The 20,907-nt window shown below is 40.3% G+C and overlaps 1 protein-coding gene across 1 annotated transcript in view; it reads right to left on the bottom strand.

The window, feature by feature from the left end:
• The window catches only part of LOC139764806 (uncharacterized), a gene marked incomplete at its 3' end in the record, with an annotated part of 202,539 nt that overhangs the window by 44,906 nt on the left and 136,726 nt on the right, over positions 1 to 20,907 (bottom strand). Inside the window, exon 14 of the mRNA XM_071691740.1 lies at positions 16,954 to 17,212. Coding sequence (XP_071547841.1) covers positions 16,954 to 17,212 — 259 coding nt within the window. The remainder of the gene's footprint in view (positions 1 to 16,953; positions 17,213 to 20,907) is intronic.

Here is a 20,907-nt window from a genome sequence, read left to right as displayed (position 1 = left end):
GAAATGAGGTGACTGTATTGTTGATTGGTTGGATAGGATTTTCAATTTTTGAATGAATCATGGTGAGGTGTGTGAGGACTGGGAGGCTGCATATATAGTGTCACTGTATAAACGCAAGTATTATAAAGGTGAAAGTTAAACCTACAGAGGTTTGTCAAGTACAATTGGTAAGGTGTATGGGAGGGCAATGACTGAAAGGGTGAAGGTATGCACAGAGCACCACACTGGGGAGGAGCAGTGTGGTTTCAGAGATGGGTGAGGATGGGTGTATGAAAGCTGATAGCCTTGTGAAATGTCTTAAAAATATATGGTGTGGGAAAAAAGCTGCTAGGAGTGAGAAATTTTTATCAAAGGTGTAAGGCAAGTGTGCAAGTAGGAAGAGATGACAATGAATAGTTTCTGGTGAAGGTTGGTCTGTGGCAGGAGAGTGGGAAGTGACCCTGGTTGTTCAGTGTGTTTATGGATTGGGTGGTGAGGGAGGTAAATTGCAAAGTCTTAGAGAAAGGTGAGTATGGACCCTGTGAGGGATGAAAGTGCTTTGGAAGCAAGTCAGTTGTTGTTTGCTGATGATACAACACTAGTAGCAGATTTGAGTGAGAAACTGCAGAAACTGGTGACTGAGTTTGGAAGAGTGTGTGAGACGAGGAAGTTGGGAATAAAGGTGAAAAAAAGCATGATTTTCTAGTTTCACAGAGTTTAGGGACAGATTAGTTTGAATGGAGAACACCTGGAGGGAGTAAAGTATTTCTGATACCTGGTAGTGGACATGGCACCTAATACAACCATGAAAGCTGAAATAAGTCACAGGGTGGGTGAGGAGTCGAAGTTTCAAGGAATGCTGAGGAATGTGTGGAAAGAGAGGTCATCACTTGGGAGGGCAAAAATGGGTATGTATGAAGTTATGGTAGTCCCTACAATAAAATATGGATGCTAAGGAGGGAAGATATATTGGAAATGGGGACAATATGTGAAGAATAAGTAATGAAAGGGTAGGAGAGAGGTGTTGCAATAAAAAGAGGGTTGACAAAAGAGCTGAAGATTGTGTGCTGAAATGGTTTGGACATAAGGGGAGAATGAGCGAGTAAAGGTTGACCAAGAGGACATGTGTGTCAGAAATGGAGGGAACAAGGAGAACAGGGAGACCAAATTGCCCTGGTTCAGTACACTGACAGCATGTCAACCTAAGGTAAATCATGAAAAGGTCTGTGGGGCCTGTTTGTAGATTGGAAGCTGTGGCTTCAGTGCATTAAACATGACATCAAGAAAATAAATGAGAGCAGAGGTGGGAGAATCCACCAGTGCTGACCACAAAACTGCTGTTTGCAAACACCCCAATTTTTCTCTATGTTTAATGGTTTATCTCTATGTTTAATGGTTTGTTAGATGTAACTTCCCTTTGTATGAGGTTTTCACGGTATATAATCCCCACATAAAGCAAGGGATAGGTATGTATAATTCTTTATTCATACTGAGTGCCATTTCCCGCATTATCGAGGTAGCACCAGGAGTAGACAATGAAAGGCTGCATTTGCACACATCTATTCTACAGCTGTAATGTGTAATGACTGAAACCACTGCTCCCTATCTACAACCAGGCCACACAGACCTTACCATGGTTTACCCTGGACACATCACTTGCCCTGGGTCAAACCCTAACTGCTCAAATCTTTTTTTATTTCATCCTTCCATCTCTGATTAGGTCTCCCTATTCTTGAACCCTCACTTCTGATGCTTCTTTGTCAATCTTTCTTCACACACTCTCTCTATATGCTCAAACCATTTCAGCTCTCTCAGCCATGTTCTTTTATTACCATACATTTAATTTCCAACACATCCACCCTCCTCTGCATATCCTTATATATAGCTCATGCCTATTTATGAGGAGGAAAGCTGCTAGAAGCATTGAAGAGTTAATATCTAGAGAGTAAGGGATGTGTGTGTGAGCAGAAAGAGGAGGGAGAGGTAAAAGTGGGTCTGTGGCAGGGATATGCCATGTTCCCGTGGCTATTTAATCTGTTTATGGATGGGGTGGTGTAGAAGGTGAATACAAGGTTCTTGGAGAGATGAACTGTGTGTATGTGTTCGTGTATGTGCATGTTTGTTCATGTATGTGTATGTGTATGTGTGTGTGTGTGTGTGTGTGTGGGTGTGTGTGGGGGGGGGTGTCGGTTATCATTTGCTGATCACACAGCACAGGTAGCAGATTTGAGTAAGAAACTGTAGTTTTGAGTTTGGATGAGTGTGTAATAGGCAAAACTTGAGAGTGCAGAATGGAAAAAGGTGAGAGCAAAGTGCGTATGGGGAGTGGAAGAGGAATGGGATGTATCTAGGGAAGCAGTGATGGCTTGCACAAAAGATGCTTGTGGCATGAGAAGCATGTGAGGAGGGCAGATTAGAAAGGGTAGTGAGTGGTGGGATGAAGAAGTAAGATTATTAGTGAAAGAGTAGAGAGAGGCATTTGGACAATTTTTGCAGGGAAATAGTCCAAATGACTGGGAGATGTATAAAAGAAAGAGGCAAGAGATCAAGAGAAATGTGCAAGAGGTGAAAAAGAGGGCAAATGAGAGTTGGGGTGACAGAGTATCATTAAGTTCTAGGGAAAATAAAAAGATGTTTTGGAAGGAGGTAAATAAAGTGCGTAAGACAAGAGAACAAAAAAATTGGAACATTGGTGAAGGGGGCTAATGGGGAGGTAATATCAAGTAGTGGTGATGTGAGAAGGAGATGGAGTGAGTATTTTGAAGGTTTGTCGAATGTGTTAGATGACAGAGTGGCAGATATACGGTATTTTGGTCGAGGTGGTGTGCAAAGTGAGAGGGTTAGGTATTGCAGTGGAATGGGGTGACTGTGTTGTTGACTGGTTGGTAAGGATATTTAATGACTCATGGTGAGGTGTCTGAGGATTGGCAGAATGAATGCATAGTACCATTGTACAAAGGCAAAGGGGATAAAGGTGAGTGCTCAAATTACAGAGGTATAAGTTTGTTGAGTATTCCTGGGAAATTATATGGGAGGGTATTGATTGAGAGAGTGAAAGCATGTACAGAGCATCAGATTGGGGAAGAGCAGTGTGGTTTCAGAAGTGATGGAGGATGTGTGGATCGGGTCTTTACTTTGAAGGATGTATGTGAAAAAAAACTTAGAGAAGCAAATGGATTTGTGTATAGCATTTATGGATCTGGAGAAGGCATATGATAGCATTGATAGAGATGCTCTGTGGAAAGTATTAAGAATATATGGTGTGGGAGGCAAATTGCTAGAAGCAGTGAAAAGTTTTTATCGAGGATGTAAGGCATGTGTACGTGTAGAAAGAGAGGAAAGTGATTGGTTCTCAATGAATGTAGGTTTGCGGCAGGGGTGCGTGATGTCTCCATGGTTGTTGAATTAGTTTATGGATGGGGTTTTTAGGGAGGTGAATGCAAGACTTTTGGAGAGAGGGGCAAGTATGCAGTCTGTTGTGGATGAGTGGGCTTTGAACGTGAGTCAGTTGTTGTTTGCTCATGATACAGCGCTGGTGGTTGATTCGGGTGAGAAACCACAGAAGCTGGTGACTGAGTTTGGTAAAGTGTGTGAAAGAAGAAAGCTGAGAGTAAATGTAAATAAGAGCAAGGTTATTAGGTTCAGTAGTGTTGAGGGACAAGTCAATTGGGAAGTAAGTCTGAATGGAGAAAAAGTGGAGGAAGTGAAGTGTTTTAGATATCTGGGAGTGGATTTGGCAGCAGATGGAACCATGGATGCGGAAGTGAGTCACAGGGTGGGGGAGGGGGCGAAGTTCTGGGAGTGTTGAAAAATGTGTGGAAGGCGAGAACATTATCTTGGAAGGCAAAAATGGGTATGTTTGAAGGAATAGTGGTTCCAACAAAGTTATATGGTTGCGAGGTGTGGCTATAGATAGAATTGTGCGGAGGAGGGTGGATGAGTTGGAAATGAGACGTCTGAGGACAATATGTGGTGTGAGGTAGTTAGATCAAGTAAGTAATGAAAGGGTAAGAGAGATGTGAGTTAATAAAAAGTGTGGTTGAGAGAGCAGATGAGGGTGTTTTGAAATGGTCTGGTCACATGGAGAGAATGAGTGAGGAAAGATTGACAAAGAGGACACATGCGTCAGAGGTGGAGGGAACGAGGATAAGTGGGAGACCAAATTGGAGGTGGAAAGATGGAGTGAAAAAGATTTTGAGCAATCGAGGCCTGAACATGCAGGAGGGTTAAAGGCGTGCAAGGAATAGAGTGAATTGGAACGATGTGGTATACCAGGGTTGAAGTGCTGTCAATGGATTGAACCAGGGCATGTGAAGCTTCTGGGGGTAAACCACGGAAAGTTTTGTGGGGCCTGGATGTGGAAAGGGAGCTGTGGTTTTGGTGCATTATACATGACAACTAGAGACTGAGTGTGAACGAATGTGGCCTTTGTTGTCTTTTCCTAGCGCTACCTCGCATGCATGCGGGGGGAGGGGGTTGTCATTTCATGTGTGACGGGGTGGCGATGGGAATGAATGAAGGCAGCAAGTATGAATTATGTACATGTGTATATATGTATATGTCTGTGTATGTATATGTATACGTTGAAATGTATAGGTATGTATATAGGTGTGTGTGTGTGTGTGTTTATGTATATACATGTGTATGTGGGCAGGTTGGGCCATTCTGTCTGTTTCTTTGTGCTACCTTGCTAACGCGGGAGACAGCAGGAAAAAACAAAAAACTATCAGGTTTGGCAATAAAGAGGGAGATCTTACTTGGAGTGCGAGTTCAAATGAAGAGAACTTGGAGGAAGTGGTGTTTTAGATAAGTAGGGGTGGATATGGCAAACAGCGAATGGAACCAAGAGAGCTGAAGTGAGCGAGAGAATGGGTGAGTGGGCAAAATTACCGGATGCATTTACGAATGTGTGATTATAGAGGTCACAGTCTTTAAGGGCAAAGATGGACATGAACTCTTGTTGGTATTGTATGGATGTTAGGTAAGGGCCTTAAACAAAAGCATAAAGAAGACGGTGGACAAATTGGAAATTAAATGCTTGCAGGCATTATGTGTATGGGGAGGGTTGACTGAACAAGAAAAGATCAAGGAAAAGAGAAGTGTGGCAGTAAGAGGAATATGTATAAGAGCACTAAAGAGCATGTACTAGAATGGTTTGGACATATGGAGAAGATGACAGAGGAGATGGGGACCCTAGGTGGCAGCAAAATGATGAAGTGAAATAATGCTCTGAAGATCTAGAGCCTGAACATGCAAAGGACAGAGCAAACTGGATCAACATGGCATTCAAGGGTCAACATAATGTCAACCAAGGCATATGAAGCAGTCTGGAGAAACCATAGGAAGGTCTGTGCAGCTTGGTTGTGAAAGTGGTTCTAGTTTTAGTGCATGTACACACAACAGATAGTGTATGGATGTCAGCAAATGAGGTTATTTCCTCCTCTGTTCCTGGCACTACCTCACCAGCTTAGGATATAGTGAACAAGTGTGTTTATATCTTTACATACATTAATATAAATATGTAAATAAATATACCATATACACTCCACTGAGCTGTGATCTCAGGTAACCATCGACCCAAACTTTTTGGCCAAAAATTTCTTCATTATATATTTCTCATTACAAATGAACAGTTGACTTCAGTTTTTCAAAGACCCAAGATCACTAAAGAGACTGGGAGAGAGATGCCTACTTATACAATGATAAATATCAGACACAAGAATAAACAATTTACAACTGTAAGCAAATTATAACTGAAATCCTTATTTACAGCATGTTATGGGCCTATATCTAAGATTTATTGCTGAGGATGTTAAGTTCCATTCATAAGAACTTACTGTCTACTGCAATTATAGATGATAGAAGTATCTGAAATACTGATATGGATGAAACAGCAACCATACATTACCAGTATTATAGTGAAAATAAAACAATATCCTAAACTGCATGGGTAAATGTGGGTGGTAAACAAAATATTACACCTTCTCATACCCCACTGGTGCCAGATCATTAACCAAAACCTCTAGCTCTATATATGACATTTCTGGGATGCCAATTCATTACAAAATAACTTCTAAAAATAGAAATATAATTCAGGTACTGTAGAGAAGCTAAAATAAAGTTGTAATATGGTGGACCTTGCTGTCTGTGGCCTGATTGGTGCCACCACCATTCTATGCAAAGGAACGCTGTTCCCCGCCAAGGAACATGGCTTCACCAAGGAACACTTCTTTCCCCTTAGGTATAAGCCTACAGAGCAATGTATGCAAAAGTTGCTTCTCATCAAGAAGCACTGCTTCACCCCAGCTACATGAATGTATTTTCCTGAAGTACGGTTCTCCATCAGTAACTCACAGATTCAATGTTTCAATAAAAATCATAAAATTACCAGCAAGCTTTTGAAGATATATGCAGGTTTGGTTTGTCAATACCACCATAACCACTTCACTCACAACATTATGGTATATGTTATCTTATGCATTAGTCATCATACACACTTGAACAAGTCGATAAATTAGAGGAAGTTAGAATTTGTGTACATTGGTTACATCTGTTCATATTGTATATCTATGTGGCATCAGCCTCACACTGTATGCCATTTCATAAATGAAGTCCTCATTCATGGTATCTCTACAATGGCATTAATACCACCTACATGCAGCACACTTCAGAAGTAGTCCTCCATGAAACATGAAACAAAACTGCAATGTCAATGCTGAACATGTAAGTTCACATGTTTGCTTTTCTGTACAGATAAATAGATTACCAAATATTCTTGTTATTGTACATATCAACTGCAGTTTAGCCTCATGTTTCGCAGAAGGCAAGCACTGAGTTTTCTCTAAGATAGCTAAGGCTGTGGCTATTGCAACAAAAGAATTAGGTTGGGTAGTGGTTGTTTTGTGAATAAAGTTTGATAATTATTTAAGTCCTTTGTTCTTCATTTCTGTTTCAAATGTTTGGTGGTTACAAGGGTAATTATGGTATATGTTCACCATTTCCTGCATCAGTGAGACAGCAGAAGGAATACGTGAAGAAATTACCCCATCTGCTTACATCCATACTAGCTCTTCTGCACAACATATTGAAACCAAAGCCCCATAGCCAAAACCTGGCCACCCAGACCTCTCTGTGGTTCACCCAAACATTTCATACACCCTGTTTCAGCACAATGACCATGCATAATCCCGTGTGCCATAGTACTCCTATTCACCCAATCCCTTGCATGGCCCACACCCTCATGCAATGTTCAGGTCCCAGGCCTTCAAAGCACCTTTCACTCCATCCCTCCATCTCCTCCTTGGCTTCCAACTTTTCCTTGTTCCTTGTACAATGTCTCAGTCATTCTCTCCCTATGTCCATGCTATTTCAGCACCTCCTCTTAAGCTCTCTCATACATAATCCTCTTACAACCACAACTCTCTTACCCTATTATTTCTCATTCAACCAAACCTGTCACATTGCATACTGTCCTCAAACATCAAAATTCCAAACATCCACCCTGAGGATGGGGGAGACAATACCTCCCACATATTCCATGCAAGTCAAAGAACATGACTTATAGGGGTGAGAGCAGGAGGCTGTAGACCCTTCCTTCCTTGATTTTTGTTATGAATTTTATAACATAAGGAACCAACTGAAAAGTGCTCATCCTCCAAGCAGGAAGTGTTTGACTGTATGTGGATATAAAGAAGAGAAGAAGGGATAGACAGATAGCATGTTTAGGGAAAGTGGATGTTCCAGCTCTGAAAAAAAGCTAAAGTAAGCATCTTAAAGGTAAAGTCAAGGGTTGATGTGATGGTGTGAGTAAAGGATGGGGTAACACCACTGCTGAAAGAACTGATGGTGGGAGCAAAGGATGAGGTAACACCGCTGCTGAAAGAGGAGTTGTTGGAATGTGTGAGGGTGTAAGTGGGGCCTCAGACTAATGTGGGTAAAAATGAGAGTGGGTTACAAGAGGTGGATGATCATTAGTGCTCATACAACTGGAAATGAGATGACTAAGAAAGAGACAAGAGTGAACCAGTCAGCAGTTCTGACACAAGAGATTGTGTTTTAGTGATGGATTATTTCAATGCAACGAGGCACTTAAGGGTATACTTGGAAGGCAGGGGGTTACCAAATGTTGTGAGTGATAATGGCAAACAACAAGCAGAGATGTATCTGAAAAAGGACATTATTGTTTTATGCACTAATTGACAGGTGAGCAAAGGAAAAACTCTTGGATGTGAATGTGCTCAGAGATGTGGCTAGTGGGATGTCTGATAATTACTTGGTGGAGGCAAGAATGAAAGTGACAGCTTGGAAAAGAGACTTGTGTGGTGAAATACCATGAAAGACTTGCGTTAAAAGGGTATAAGGTGAGCAAATGAGGCTAGGGGAGTGGGTGGAGATCCCGAAGCATTTTGGAAAGTACTGCCTATATGTGCACAAAAAGTTTGTGGCAAGCAGAAGATAGGAGGTGGACAGGTGAGAATCAGTATTGAGAGGTGGGATGAGGCAGTTGCTCATAGCGAGAAGAGACAGGAGTATGAACAATATTTGCAAGGAAGGAATGCAAGTGATTGGGATATGTAAGGAAGAAAGAGTGGCCTGAAGTCAAGAGGATGGTGCAACTGAGAGTTGGGCAGGTGAATATTAGCATATTTCAGGAAAAGATTTTTTTTTTGAAAGAAGGTTGATAGTCTAGAGGAAGTAAAAAGGAACAGTTGTGAAGGGGTCAAATGAGGAAGCTGTAACATCCTGAAACAAGGTGATGAGGAGAAAGAGTGGGTATTTTCAAGGACCATTAAATGTGTTCCATGATAGGGTGGTTGATGTGGGATGATGGCAAATGTAGAGTGTTGTGGATGTGAAAGTATAAAAAGTGGAAAAATCATGGCACATGGTTTGGTGAAAAGAAAGGGGGTGATGAAAGCCCAGTGTACGATGACATGGAGCGAAGTAACTGGAGTTGAATTCCTTAAGAAAGGGAAAGTGTCCCACCTTGATTGGTTACTTAGGATTTTTACTATATTTCTGGCTCAATGTGAGGATTGGTGGAATACCTGTAGTGTGCCATCTGTATACAGGTAAGGGGCACAAAAGTGGATAAGATTGTTAAGCATAGCTTGTAAGTTGTATGGGAGAGTGGGGATTAAGAGAGTGGTGGCATGGACAGAGAATCTTATTAGGAAGGAACAACATGGTTTCAGATGTGGTAGAAGATGAGTAGCCAGGTATCAGATTTGAAGTGCGTGAGTGTGTGTGAAAAAAAAAAAAAAAGAAGGCCAGGTATCTGGCTTGAAGTGTGTAACAAAAAAAAAAAAAAAAAGTATCTGTATAAGACATATATGGATTTGGGAAAGCATATGACGGATGCTTTGTGGAAGTATATGGATTTGGGAAAGCATATGACGGATGCTTTGTGGAAGGTGTTATGAAATAGGATGGAATAGGATGAAAGCTATCAGATATAGTGAGAAATTCTTGTCAAGATAGTAAGGTATGTGTGAGAATAGATAAAGAGGAGGGTGAGTGGTTCCACATGTATATGTTGGCAACAGGGATTCGTGATGTCATGGAGGCTGTTCAATCTGATTATAGTTGGGGTGCTTCTAGATGTCAATATGAGGGTTCTGGGGAGAGGGGTAGGTCTGCAGTCTGGCAGGGGTAGGGGCACTTGGTAGATGAGTCAGATACTGTTTGCTACAGAAATGGTGCTGGTAGCAAATTATTTATATTTTTTATTATACTTTGTCGCTGTCTCCCGCGTTTGCGAGGTAGCGCAAGGAAACAGACGAAAGAAATGGCCCAACCCCCCCCCATACACATGTATATACATACGTCCACACATGCAAATATACATACCTACACAGCTTTCCATAGCTTACCCCAAACGCTTCACATGCCTTGATTCAATCCACTGACAGCACGTCAACCCCGGTATACCACATCGCTCCAATTCACTCTATTCCTTGCCCTCCTTTCACCCTCCTGCATGTTCAGGCCCCGATCACACAAAATCTTTTTCACTCCATCTTTCCACCTCCAATTTGGTCTCCCTCTTCTCCTTGTTCCCTCCACCTCCGACACATATATCCTCTTGGTCAATCTTTCCTCACTCATCCTCTCCATGTGCCCAAACCACTTCAAAACACCCTCTTCTGCTCTCTCAACCACGCTCTTTTTATTTCCACACATCTCTCTTACCCTTACGTTACTTACTTGATCAAACCACCTCACACCACACATTGTCCTCAAACATCTCATTTCCAGCACATCCATCCTCCTGCGCACAACTCTATCCATAGCCCACGCCTCGCAACCACACAACATTGTTGGAACCACTATTCCTTCAAACATACCCATTTTTGCTTTCCGAGATAATGTTCTCGACTTCCACACATTCTTCAAGGCCCCCAGAATTTTCGCCCCCTCCCCCACCCTATGATCCACTTCCGCTTCCATGGTTCCATCCGCTGCCAGATCCACTCCCAGATATCTAAAACACTTCACTTCCTCCAGTTTTTCTCCATTCAAACTCACCTCCCAATTGACTTGACCCTCAACCCTACTGTACCTAATAACCTTGCTCTTATTCACATTTACTCTTAACTTTCTTCTTCCACACACTTTACCAAACTTTGCTGGTAGCAAATACAAGTGAAAAACTAAAAATTTTGTTTCAGATTTAAGTGTGTGTGAAAGGAGAAAGCAGAATAGAGAAAGCTTTCATGTGTAAACATGAGAGGAGAGAACATGGAGGAAGAGAAATGTTTTAGATATTTAGATATTTGCACTTGTGGGGCCCCATTTCTTGAACACTCTCTGTGATCATGAAAATTTTTAAATTCATGTATGTTATCTTTAAGGGCAAAGAGAGACAGGTTTCAAGTGTAAGCATGAGAGGAGAGAAAATGGAGGAATAGTTGTGTTCTAGATATCTCAGAGTGGATCTGGCAGCAAAGAGAACCATGGGAGCTGAAGTGAGCCATGTCTAAGGATGAAGTTTTACACTTGTCGGGCCCCATCTCTTGAACATTCTCTACAATCAGAGTGGTATCAATGCAAGGTGTGGGTCTTCAACAAAAATGTAGAAAATAGGGTGGATGTGTTGGAAATGAAATGTATGAGGACAAGATGTTGTGCATGGAAGGCTGATCAAATAAGTGATGAGTAAGAGAGGTGTGTTGGTAAGAGGAGTATGTATGACAGAGCTGAAGAGTGTGTGCGAACATTATCTGGATAGATAAAGGGGATAAGAGAAGAGATGATGAATTAGAGGATGTCCATGTTAGAGAAGGGAACAAGGAAAAAGAAAAAAGGGGAAGCTTTGAGTGGAGGATGCTTTACAGGTTCTGGGCCCAAACATGCAAGAGGGTAAGAGGCATACAAGAGATAAGAGCAAATTAGAGCAATATGCTATACAGTGGATGATGTGGTGTCAATGGGATGAAACACAGCATGTGAAAAGTGTCGAGGGAAACCAGAGAAAGGTCTATGGGGCCTGGTTGTTGATAAGAAGCTTTGGTTTAAGTGCACTATACATGACAGCTTGCTCCTCCATGACTTCATATTACCAAGAGAATCCAATTTTCCCAGTCTACCATATTATTAATGAAATCCCCCATTATCAGTATCATATTTCCGAGAAGATTTTTACAGCTTCATGTACCATCCTGATCATGTCTACTTTGTAATTATTGTATACTTATTCTGGATCTTTTAAAGGATTGTATAGCAACAAAACCACTATGCTCTTCTTTCCTACAACTACTCTTCTGATTTTGTATTGTCTGAATATGTCATCTTCAACTGTTTACTGAAACTTAGGATATATTTCATTAAGAGGGCCAATCCTTTCCCTCCTTTGCATTCTCTTCTCTCCTTACAATCATGTACCCTTCTGTGCAAAACAGGTGGGCTCTACCTCTTTAGTCCTGCTATCTCTGTGGTGGTGGAGGAACTACTCTGTCCTTTTGCCTTGACTGGCATCTCCAGTTTTTTGTTTTCTGAATGTATTTTTTGCCTCTCTAACTCTGTATTACCAACTTGTAATGTATGGGGAGGAAGTTTTACATCTATAAGGTCCCATACCTTGAATATTCTGTACTATCATGTAACTTCTTAAATTAATCAATGCTTCATCTTTTTTGAAAATATTCACCATTTCTCATGTTAATGAGGTAGCTTTAAGAACAAATGAGGAAGCCTTAGACGGAAAAATGTCCTGCACTATAGTTTCTCCATTAATCATGTCTACAATCATTCTGTTCCATATCCACCACTCATACATTATAAAAGTAATATATTTTTTTTAAACAAGTTTTTTGCTTAGTTTCATGTTATGTCCTCTGGTTTCTCTATCCCCAAATCCCTCGAAGGACTGTCCATGTTATCTATTTGTTTTAAAAAAAGGTCATCAAGGCGACCCTCACTCTTCTCTCTTTCAAGGTGGGCAAATTTAAAGCCATTAGCCTTTACCTGTAACTTAGCTCCCCTAAGTATGGTACAATCTTTGCTGCCCTCCACTGTACCTTCTTAATTAGTTCTTTGTGCCTCTTCATGTGCAGGAACCAAACTTGATAAGCATAGCTTTGGCCCTATGTTAGATATGAACACCTTATCAAATACACCCCTATCCATATAGATGAAAGATATTCTGATATTTCCCAGAATTCCCTAGACAATAATTTGTCTCCTAAACTAATCTCCTTTACTGAACTCTAGTTGAATCCCAAGTCCTTTTCACAAAGAACCCTGAAGCTTACTTCCTCCTTGATTATAGTAATATCAAGGCCTTCTTTCACTCTGTCCCATCCTCACTGCTTTACATTTACTGAGACTGAATTTCATCAACCAAGTACAGGCTCACCTTTGTGGTCTGTTTTGGTCCACTTGTTAGACAACCCAATCTTCCTTGCTTTTCACTTCCCTAATGACCTTTGCATTGTCCACTAAAATTTTCAGGAGGGAGTCCACACCTTCAAGCAAGTCATTTATAAAGACCAAGAAAAGAACAGAATTCTATAGCACTCCACTTGTGTCTCTGACTCTGATCATGAGTCCTTTGTTCACTTACAATGAGATAACCTTACCAATGATGGAGTTTCCCCTTCATACCTGCCTGGTGATCCAACTTCTTAATCAGCCTCCTATGAGGCACAGTGTCAAATGCATTCTGGCATCCAAATACATACAATCCACCAAACCTTTCATTTTGTCTTGGGGAGATATCACTTTCTCATAAAAAGCTAAGATGTTTGTGTGTGTGTGTGTGTGTGTGTGTGTGTGTGTGTGTGTGTGTGTGTGTGTGTGTGTGTGTGTGGGTAAATTTCATACTTATACGCACTTTAGGCTTACAATTAACATAGAAAAGAATACTGCTGTTCATGGGTTAACAAAGTTATATAAACAAAACTGAATTTACTTTCTTGTGATTACTGGATGTAAGCACTATCAAAATAAAGTGTTGTGAGTATAAGACCATTCTCTTCAGAGATATTCAGTGTTCTGGAACATGACTAAAGTAATGGAAAGATTCCTAGTACAAAAGGAGCATATTCAGGGTCTTGGCAAACTAACTGTTCCAATGTGAAGTTATATGCAGAACTGGAGATGTTGAGTCTTATGTGAAGTGAGTTGTGGGCCTGGAGTGCAGGGAGTGGAGGTAAATCCTAGTCTGCAATGATGATGATTCTATCTTCCCATTCCGCGAAACCAGTTTATTCTAACTCAATCAGCCGACAACTGATGCTAAATATCAATTGTTATATTCAATCACAGGAAGTCTCTTAGCAGACATTTGTCAAATAATGAAAATCACAACCTACATTGCTCAAGTGAAATTTGTGCAAAAAGGACACCATGAAACGAAATTGTTGTACTGTAGTTCATATATAAATTTGTAATATGTTCCATTTAACTAGCAACTCGCTTGACTGTACCTGAAAACTTTTTCATAATTACCAATAAAACTTCACAGGTATGGAAAAGAATTGTTGCTAGTAAAGTGATTATAATTTCCTTGAAAGATCAAGAAATTCTTAATAAACTGTTTACTTCTGATATATATATATATATGAGAGAGAGAGAGAGAGAGAGAGAGAGAGAGAGAGAGAGAGAGAGAGAGAGAGAGAGAGAATTATGAGATATATGGTTTCAATAAGTTAAAAACATTCAGGAGGATTTTGCTTTGGAACTTCAAAGCATGTCATTTAACTTGTCTATTCTTTAAACTCATTCAAGAATCAAACTACCTCAGATTCCTGGTGTCACACTGGCATTTTGCAGTATTCAGTTCTATCCCCTGAAGCGACTTGCTACATTATGCAATACAGATGATATGACCTGTCTTAGCAAAATTAAGCCGTAAATACATTTGCTGGATGTGTGATGAATTTTCCCCATATCTAACTTCTAAATTATTGATTCTGCAGAACTTAACAAGAAAGCAAAGTGGCTGGTGACTTATATACAGCTTCTCTTTATCATATTCCCATGAAAAAATATAAAGAAACTGAGATGTTACAACCTTGTCAATTGTCAAATTGATTAAGCTAATGGTTTATACAAAATATGAAGCTGGCCAAGGCAGTGGTTTTGTTTGCTAAGCTTCTAACCTGTTTTAAATATGGCTAAACTTCACATGCATTTATTCCTCAAGTACCCATGGCAATTCTAAAACCTAAACTTCCATTATACACTTCAATTGTTTCAAAAAATATGTTACTTGATGTCCTCTTTTTTTCTTCATGTCTTTCCAAAATACTCTTAGGCCCCTTTAATCAGCCATCAAAGCTTGTGGCACAAGTCTGATACATTCTAAAATCCCATTAAGAAGGGTAATATCTCTAAAATTAGTAACGAGATCACTCATTTTTAATCTAAATTCATTCTGAGGTATTACTTCATTGCATCTTCAGGCTACAAGTCCTTGACATCTTTATATACACTTGCTTTATTCCCTGTTAAAACACAAAATTAAAAGTGCTCCCAATTTCCCAACTACAGAAGTGTCTGCTGCCATATCATAACAATTTGTTGAAGCACATTACAAACAAAAGAAAACTTGCAGACATACAGCACTGAATATTACTTGTTCAGAAGTTATGTACTGATGGCTCTCAAAAACTGTCACAACAATGCCTATTTTCCTACTTGCATCAAGAAAGACTTAGATAGTTTACACACAAGATACAAAAATAAACCACGTCAGTACTTCATGGCATAACTGAAAAAATACTTTATATACACAATCATAAGTCTGAGCAAAAATTCTTCAGCATTATATTTCTGTTAAGTGGCACACTTCTTTCTAATGAAGGGAAAAATATTCATCAAAACTGAACTAAAACAAACCAAGACAGTGTCCTAAAATCTGGATATGACTGATGTACAGTGGCTCATACAAAATAAGGGAATCATTCAAATAAGTGAACAAACAGATGTTTTCATAATGATTACTTATATTACCCACATCAGATATAAACCTGACAAAATTATCATATCTGAAAGGAAGGGGACACCATGGTATACTGGTCACAACAGCATTCACATCCTGTAAGACCTGCACTGAAGCAGCAAATGCAGTAATGTTTTCATCACAGCCACTATGGAACCCACTCAGGATTATTAAGATATATCTGAATGGAAAGGACACCATGGTGTAGGAATAACAGCAGCAGACAAACCCCATGTTTATAAGACCTGGATTGGAGCCTGGAGCAAGCCAGGATTGGAAAGGTGTTGTATGTAATTTGCTCATAGCTAGTGTTTCACAACTATCCCTTCAAGCCAAGAGGGATACCACCTAATCAGCATTCAAATCTCATATCATAGTCAGTATATTTACGGATACTATGGCTGAAATAAAAACATTTTTCTTTCCCAACAAACTAGAGTTTGGAGGATCAAACAAAAATAAAGATCTTTCAAGAAACGTATCATGACAGCAATTTCGGATAACGATTTCTTTTTCATGTACCATTCAACGGCATGTTAATTTTCAACTTAAAAAGAAACACTGATAACTGGAGTTGTAATTCAAAGTTCACTTCTACCTTATCCTTGCTTCAGAAAATCCTGTAACAGTATATGAAATAGAAACAATGGGATACGAACAAACACCTAACTGAGGCTAAGAAAATACCACTCTGTAACCTCTGAGGGAGATAAAAATGGTCAGGTACTCTATGATGTAAGTATTCTGCGAAGACTCTGCAACAATGATGGTCTTTCTTTTGTATGTGCAAGGGGATGTTAAGCAGAGAATAATTCAAATTTATAAATATTCGCAAAGTACAGCTTATATTTACAAGATCCATACAGTGCTTTTCTTTAAAAATGTTGGCCAATATTTACATTCAACATTTATAAAAAAAAATTCTGGATGTTAAAATTTCAAACCATTCCTAATGCAATTTTTCTTTAATTATAACTCTTTAATAAGTACTAGTCAATTCCATTATGTACTGCATATTTCAAAATAATATTTCCAATTCATTATCAACTGTTTCTTTGATGCTTTAGAATTCCAAATCCTCATATGAAATTGGTGATGATCATTTAAATAATAGCAGTTCTGAGTACTTTCAATCAATTACTTGTACCTCACTATGCACTAGAAAATAAAGTAGCATCTGTCAAAGTGTTCTGGAGTCTTGCCATCAAAAATGAAAAGTATAACTATTCCAAGTACGGTAAAATTTATGTTCAATGCTTATCCATCAAAACATAAATGTTCTATAAAGTGAAAGTTTGTTGCGTGTGTGTGTGTGTGTGTGTGTGTGTGTGTGTGTGTGTGTGTGTGTGTGTGTGTGTGTGAGTGAGTGAGTGAGTGAGTGAGTGAGTGAGTGAGTGAGTGAGTGAGTGAGTGAGTGAGTGAGTGAGTGAGTGAGTGAGTGAAGGGATTATATGTGTATGGTTGTGTTTGTGTGTGTGCACATCCTATTATCCATAAATTTTCCCTACCTTAAAAACACTAAAGCTTACCTGTTCACGTTTAGCAGCCTTTTCCTCCTTCTCCCGACGACGAACCTCCAATAGAAACTCATCAAATAAACTCTCCCTCTCTCGCATCTTCTCTATGTTGCGGAAACGATCATCCTTGCTGTATTTGGCTGCAAAATCACTAAATGATGATTTCCCATTCAGTCCAGCCTCCTCAAGCAGCTTACGGAACTCCTCCTTTCGCTCCTTCAACTTGTTCCGTTTCTCTCGACGTTCCTCTTCAGCACGCTCTTTTACATACCTAAAAATATATCATAATCATTATTACTATTATACTTAATCACTGTTTCCTGTGACAGTGAGGTAGTGCCCTCTTTTTCACCTTTCTCTTGACCTCCTGCCTCTTTCTTTTATACATCTCCCACTCATTTGCATTATTCCCCGGCAAAAATTGTCCAAATGCCTCTCTCTTCTCTTTTACTAATAATCTTACTTCTTCATCCCACCACTCACTACCCTTTCTAATCAACCCACCTCCCACGCTTCTCATGCCACAAGCATCTTTTGCGCAAGCCATCACTGCTTCCCTAAATACATCCCATTCCTCCCCCAGTCCCCTTACCTCCTTTGTTCTCACCTTTTTCCATTCTGTACTCAGTCTCCCCTGGTACTTCCTCACACAAGTCTCCTTTCCAAGCTCACTTACTCTCACCACTCTCTTCACCCCAACATTCTCTCTTCTTTTCTGAAAACCTCTACAAATCTTCACCTTCGCCTCCACAAGATAATGATCAGACATCCCTCCAGTTGCATCTCTCAGCACATTAACATCAAAAAGTCTCTCTTTCGCGTGCCTATCAATTAACACATAATCCAATAACGCTCTCTGGCCATCTCTCCTACTTACATACGTATACTTAAGTATATCTCTTTTTAAACCAGGTATTCCCAATCACCAGTCCTTTTTCAGCACATAAATCTACAAGCTCTTCACCATTTCCACTTACAACACTGAACACCCCATGTATACCAATTATTCCCTCAACTGCCACATTACTCACCTTTGCATTCAAATCACCCATCACTATCACCCGGTCTCGTGCATCAAAACCACTAACACACTCATTCAGCTGCTCCCAAAACACTTGTCTCTCATGATCTTTCTTCTCATGCCCATGTGCATATGCTCCAATAATCACCCATCTCTCTCCATCAACTTTCAGTTTTACCCATATCAATCTAGAGTTTACTTTCTTACACTCTATCACATACTCCCACCACTCCTGTTTCAGGAGTAGTGCTACTCCTTCCCTTGCTCTTGTCCTCTCACTAACCCCTGACTTTACTCACAAGACATTCCCAAACCACTCTTCCCTTTTACCCTTGAGCTTCGTTTCACTCAGAGCCAAAACATCCAGGTTCCTTTCCTCAAACATACTACCTCTCTCTCCTTGGTAAAATTTTTTCACTGCTTCTAGCAACTTACCTCCCATATCATATACTCTTAAGACCTTCCACAGAGCATCTCTATCAATCCTATCCTATGACTTCTCCAGATCCATAAATGCTACATGTAAATCTGTTTTTCTAAGTACTTCTCACACACATTCTTTAAAGCAAACACCAGATCCACACATCTACCACTTCTGAAACCACACTGCTCTTCCCCAATCTGATGCTCTGTCCATGCCTTCACCTTCTCAATCAATACCCTCCCATATAATTTCCCAGGAATACTCAACAAACTCATACCTCTGTAGTTTGAACACTCACCTTTTATCCCTTTGCCTTTGTACAATGGCTCTATGCATGCATTCTGCCAATCCTCAGGCACTTCACCATGATCCATACATACACTGAATATCCTTACCAACCAATTAACAACACAGTCACCCCCTTTTTTAATAAATTCTACTGCAATACCATTCAAGTCCACCACCTAATCGGATTTCATCTTCTGCAAGGTTTTCGTTACCTCTTCTCTCTTAACCAAATTGTTCTACCTGACCCTCTCACTTCGCACACCACCCAGCCCAAAGCACCCTATATCTGCCACTCTATCATCAAACACATTCAACAAACCTCAAAATACTCACTCCATCTTCTCACTTCATTACTATCTGTATTGCTTCCCCACTTGCCCCTTCACTAACGTTCCCATTTGTTCTTGTCTTACGCACGTTATTTACATCCTTCCCAAACATCTTTTTATTCTCCTACAGTTTAAAGATACTCTCCCACCCCAACTCTCATTTGCCCAATTTTTCAACCCTTGCATCTTTCTCTTGATCTCCTGCCACTTTCTTTTATACATCTCCCAGTCGTTTGAACTCCTTCCTTGCAAGTATCATCCAAATGCCTCTCTTTTCTCTTTCACGAACAACTTTACTTATTCAACCCACCACCCACTACCCTTTCTAATGTGCCCACCCCCTGCCTTCCTCATGCCACATGCATCTTTTAAGCAAGCCATCACTGCTTTCCTAAAAGCATCCCACTCCTCAAGCACTCCCCTCACATCATTTGCTTTTTAATCTTTTGCCATTCTACTTTCAATCTCTCCTGGTACTTCCTCACACAAGTCTCCCTTCCAAGCTCACTTACTCTCCCCACTTTTCTTTTGAAAACCTCAACAAATCTTTAGCTTTGCCTCTGTAAGACAGTGATCAGACATCCCCTCTCTGCACATTAACATCCAAAAGTCTCTCTTTTGTATGCCTATAAATCAACATGTAATCCAATTATGCCCTTTGAGTATCTCTCCTACTCACATATGTATACTTACATACCTTTATTTTCATTTTATTTTGCTTTGTTGCTGTCTCCCGTGTTAGCGAGGTAGCGCAAGGAAACAGACAAAAGAATGGCCCAACCCACCCACATACACATGTATATACATACATGTTCACACGCGCAAATATACATACCTATACATCTCAATGTATACATATATATACACACACAGCCATATACATATATACACACGTACATAATTCATACTTGCTGCCTTTATTCATTCCCATCGCCACCTCGCCACACATGAAATAACAACCCCCTTCCCCCGCAGGTGTGCAAGGCAGTGCTAGGAAAAGACAACAAAGGCCACATTCGTTCACACTCAGTTTCTTACTGTCACGTAATAATGCACTGAAACCACAGCTCCCTTTCCACATCCAGGCCCCACACAACTTTCCATGGTTTACCTCAGAAGCTTTACATGCCCTGATTCAATCCATTGACAGCGCGTCGACCCCGGTATACCACATCATTCCAATTCACTCGCTTCCTTGCACGCCTTTCACCCTCCTGCATGTTCAGGCCCCGATCACTCAAAATCTTTTTCACTCCATCTTTCCACCTCCAATTTGGTCTCCCACTTCTCCTCGTTCCCTCCAACTCTGACACATATATCCTCTTGGTCAATCTTCCCTTACTCATTCTCTCCATGTGACCAAACCATTTCAAACCACCCTCTTCTGCTCTCTCACCCACACTCTTTTTATTACCACACATCTCTCTTACCCTATTATTACTTACTCGATCAAACCACCTCACACAACATATTGTCCTCAAACATCTCATATCCAGCACATCCACCCTCCTTTGCACAACTCTATCCATAGCCCATGCCTCGCAACCATATAACACTGTTGGAACCACTATTCCTTCAAACATACCCATTTTTGCTTTCCGAGATAATGTTCTCAACTTCCACACATTCTTCAACGCTCCCAGAACTTTCGCCCCCTAGGTTTGCGCCAGGGGTGTGTAATGTCTCTATGGCTGTTTAATTTGTTTATGGATGGGGTTGTTAGGGAGGTGAATGCAAGAGTTTTGGAAAGAGGGGCAAGTATGCAGTCTGTTGTGGATGAGAGAGCTTGGGAAGTGAGTCAGTTGTTGTTCGCTGATGATACAGCACTGGTGACTGATTCATGTGAGAAACTGCAGAAGCTGGTGACTGAGTTTGGTAAAGTGTGTGAAAGAAGAAAGCTGAGA

Source organism: Panulirus ornatus, chromosome 4 (assembly GCF_036320965.1).
Source record: "Panulirus ornatus isolate Po-2019 chromosome 4, ASM3632096v1, whole genome shotgun sequence".
Classification (NCBI taxonomy): Eukaryota; Metazoa; Arthropoda; class Malacostraca; order Decapoda; family Palinuridae; genus Panulirus; species Panulirus ornatus.
This window is presented reverse-complemented; position numbering and strand designations above follow the sequence as displayed.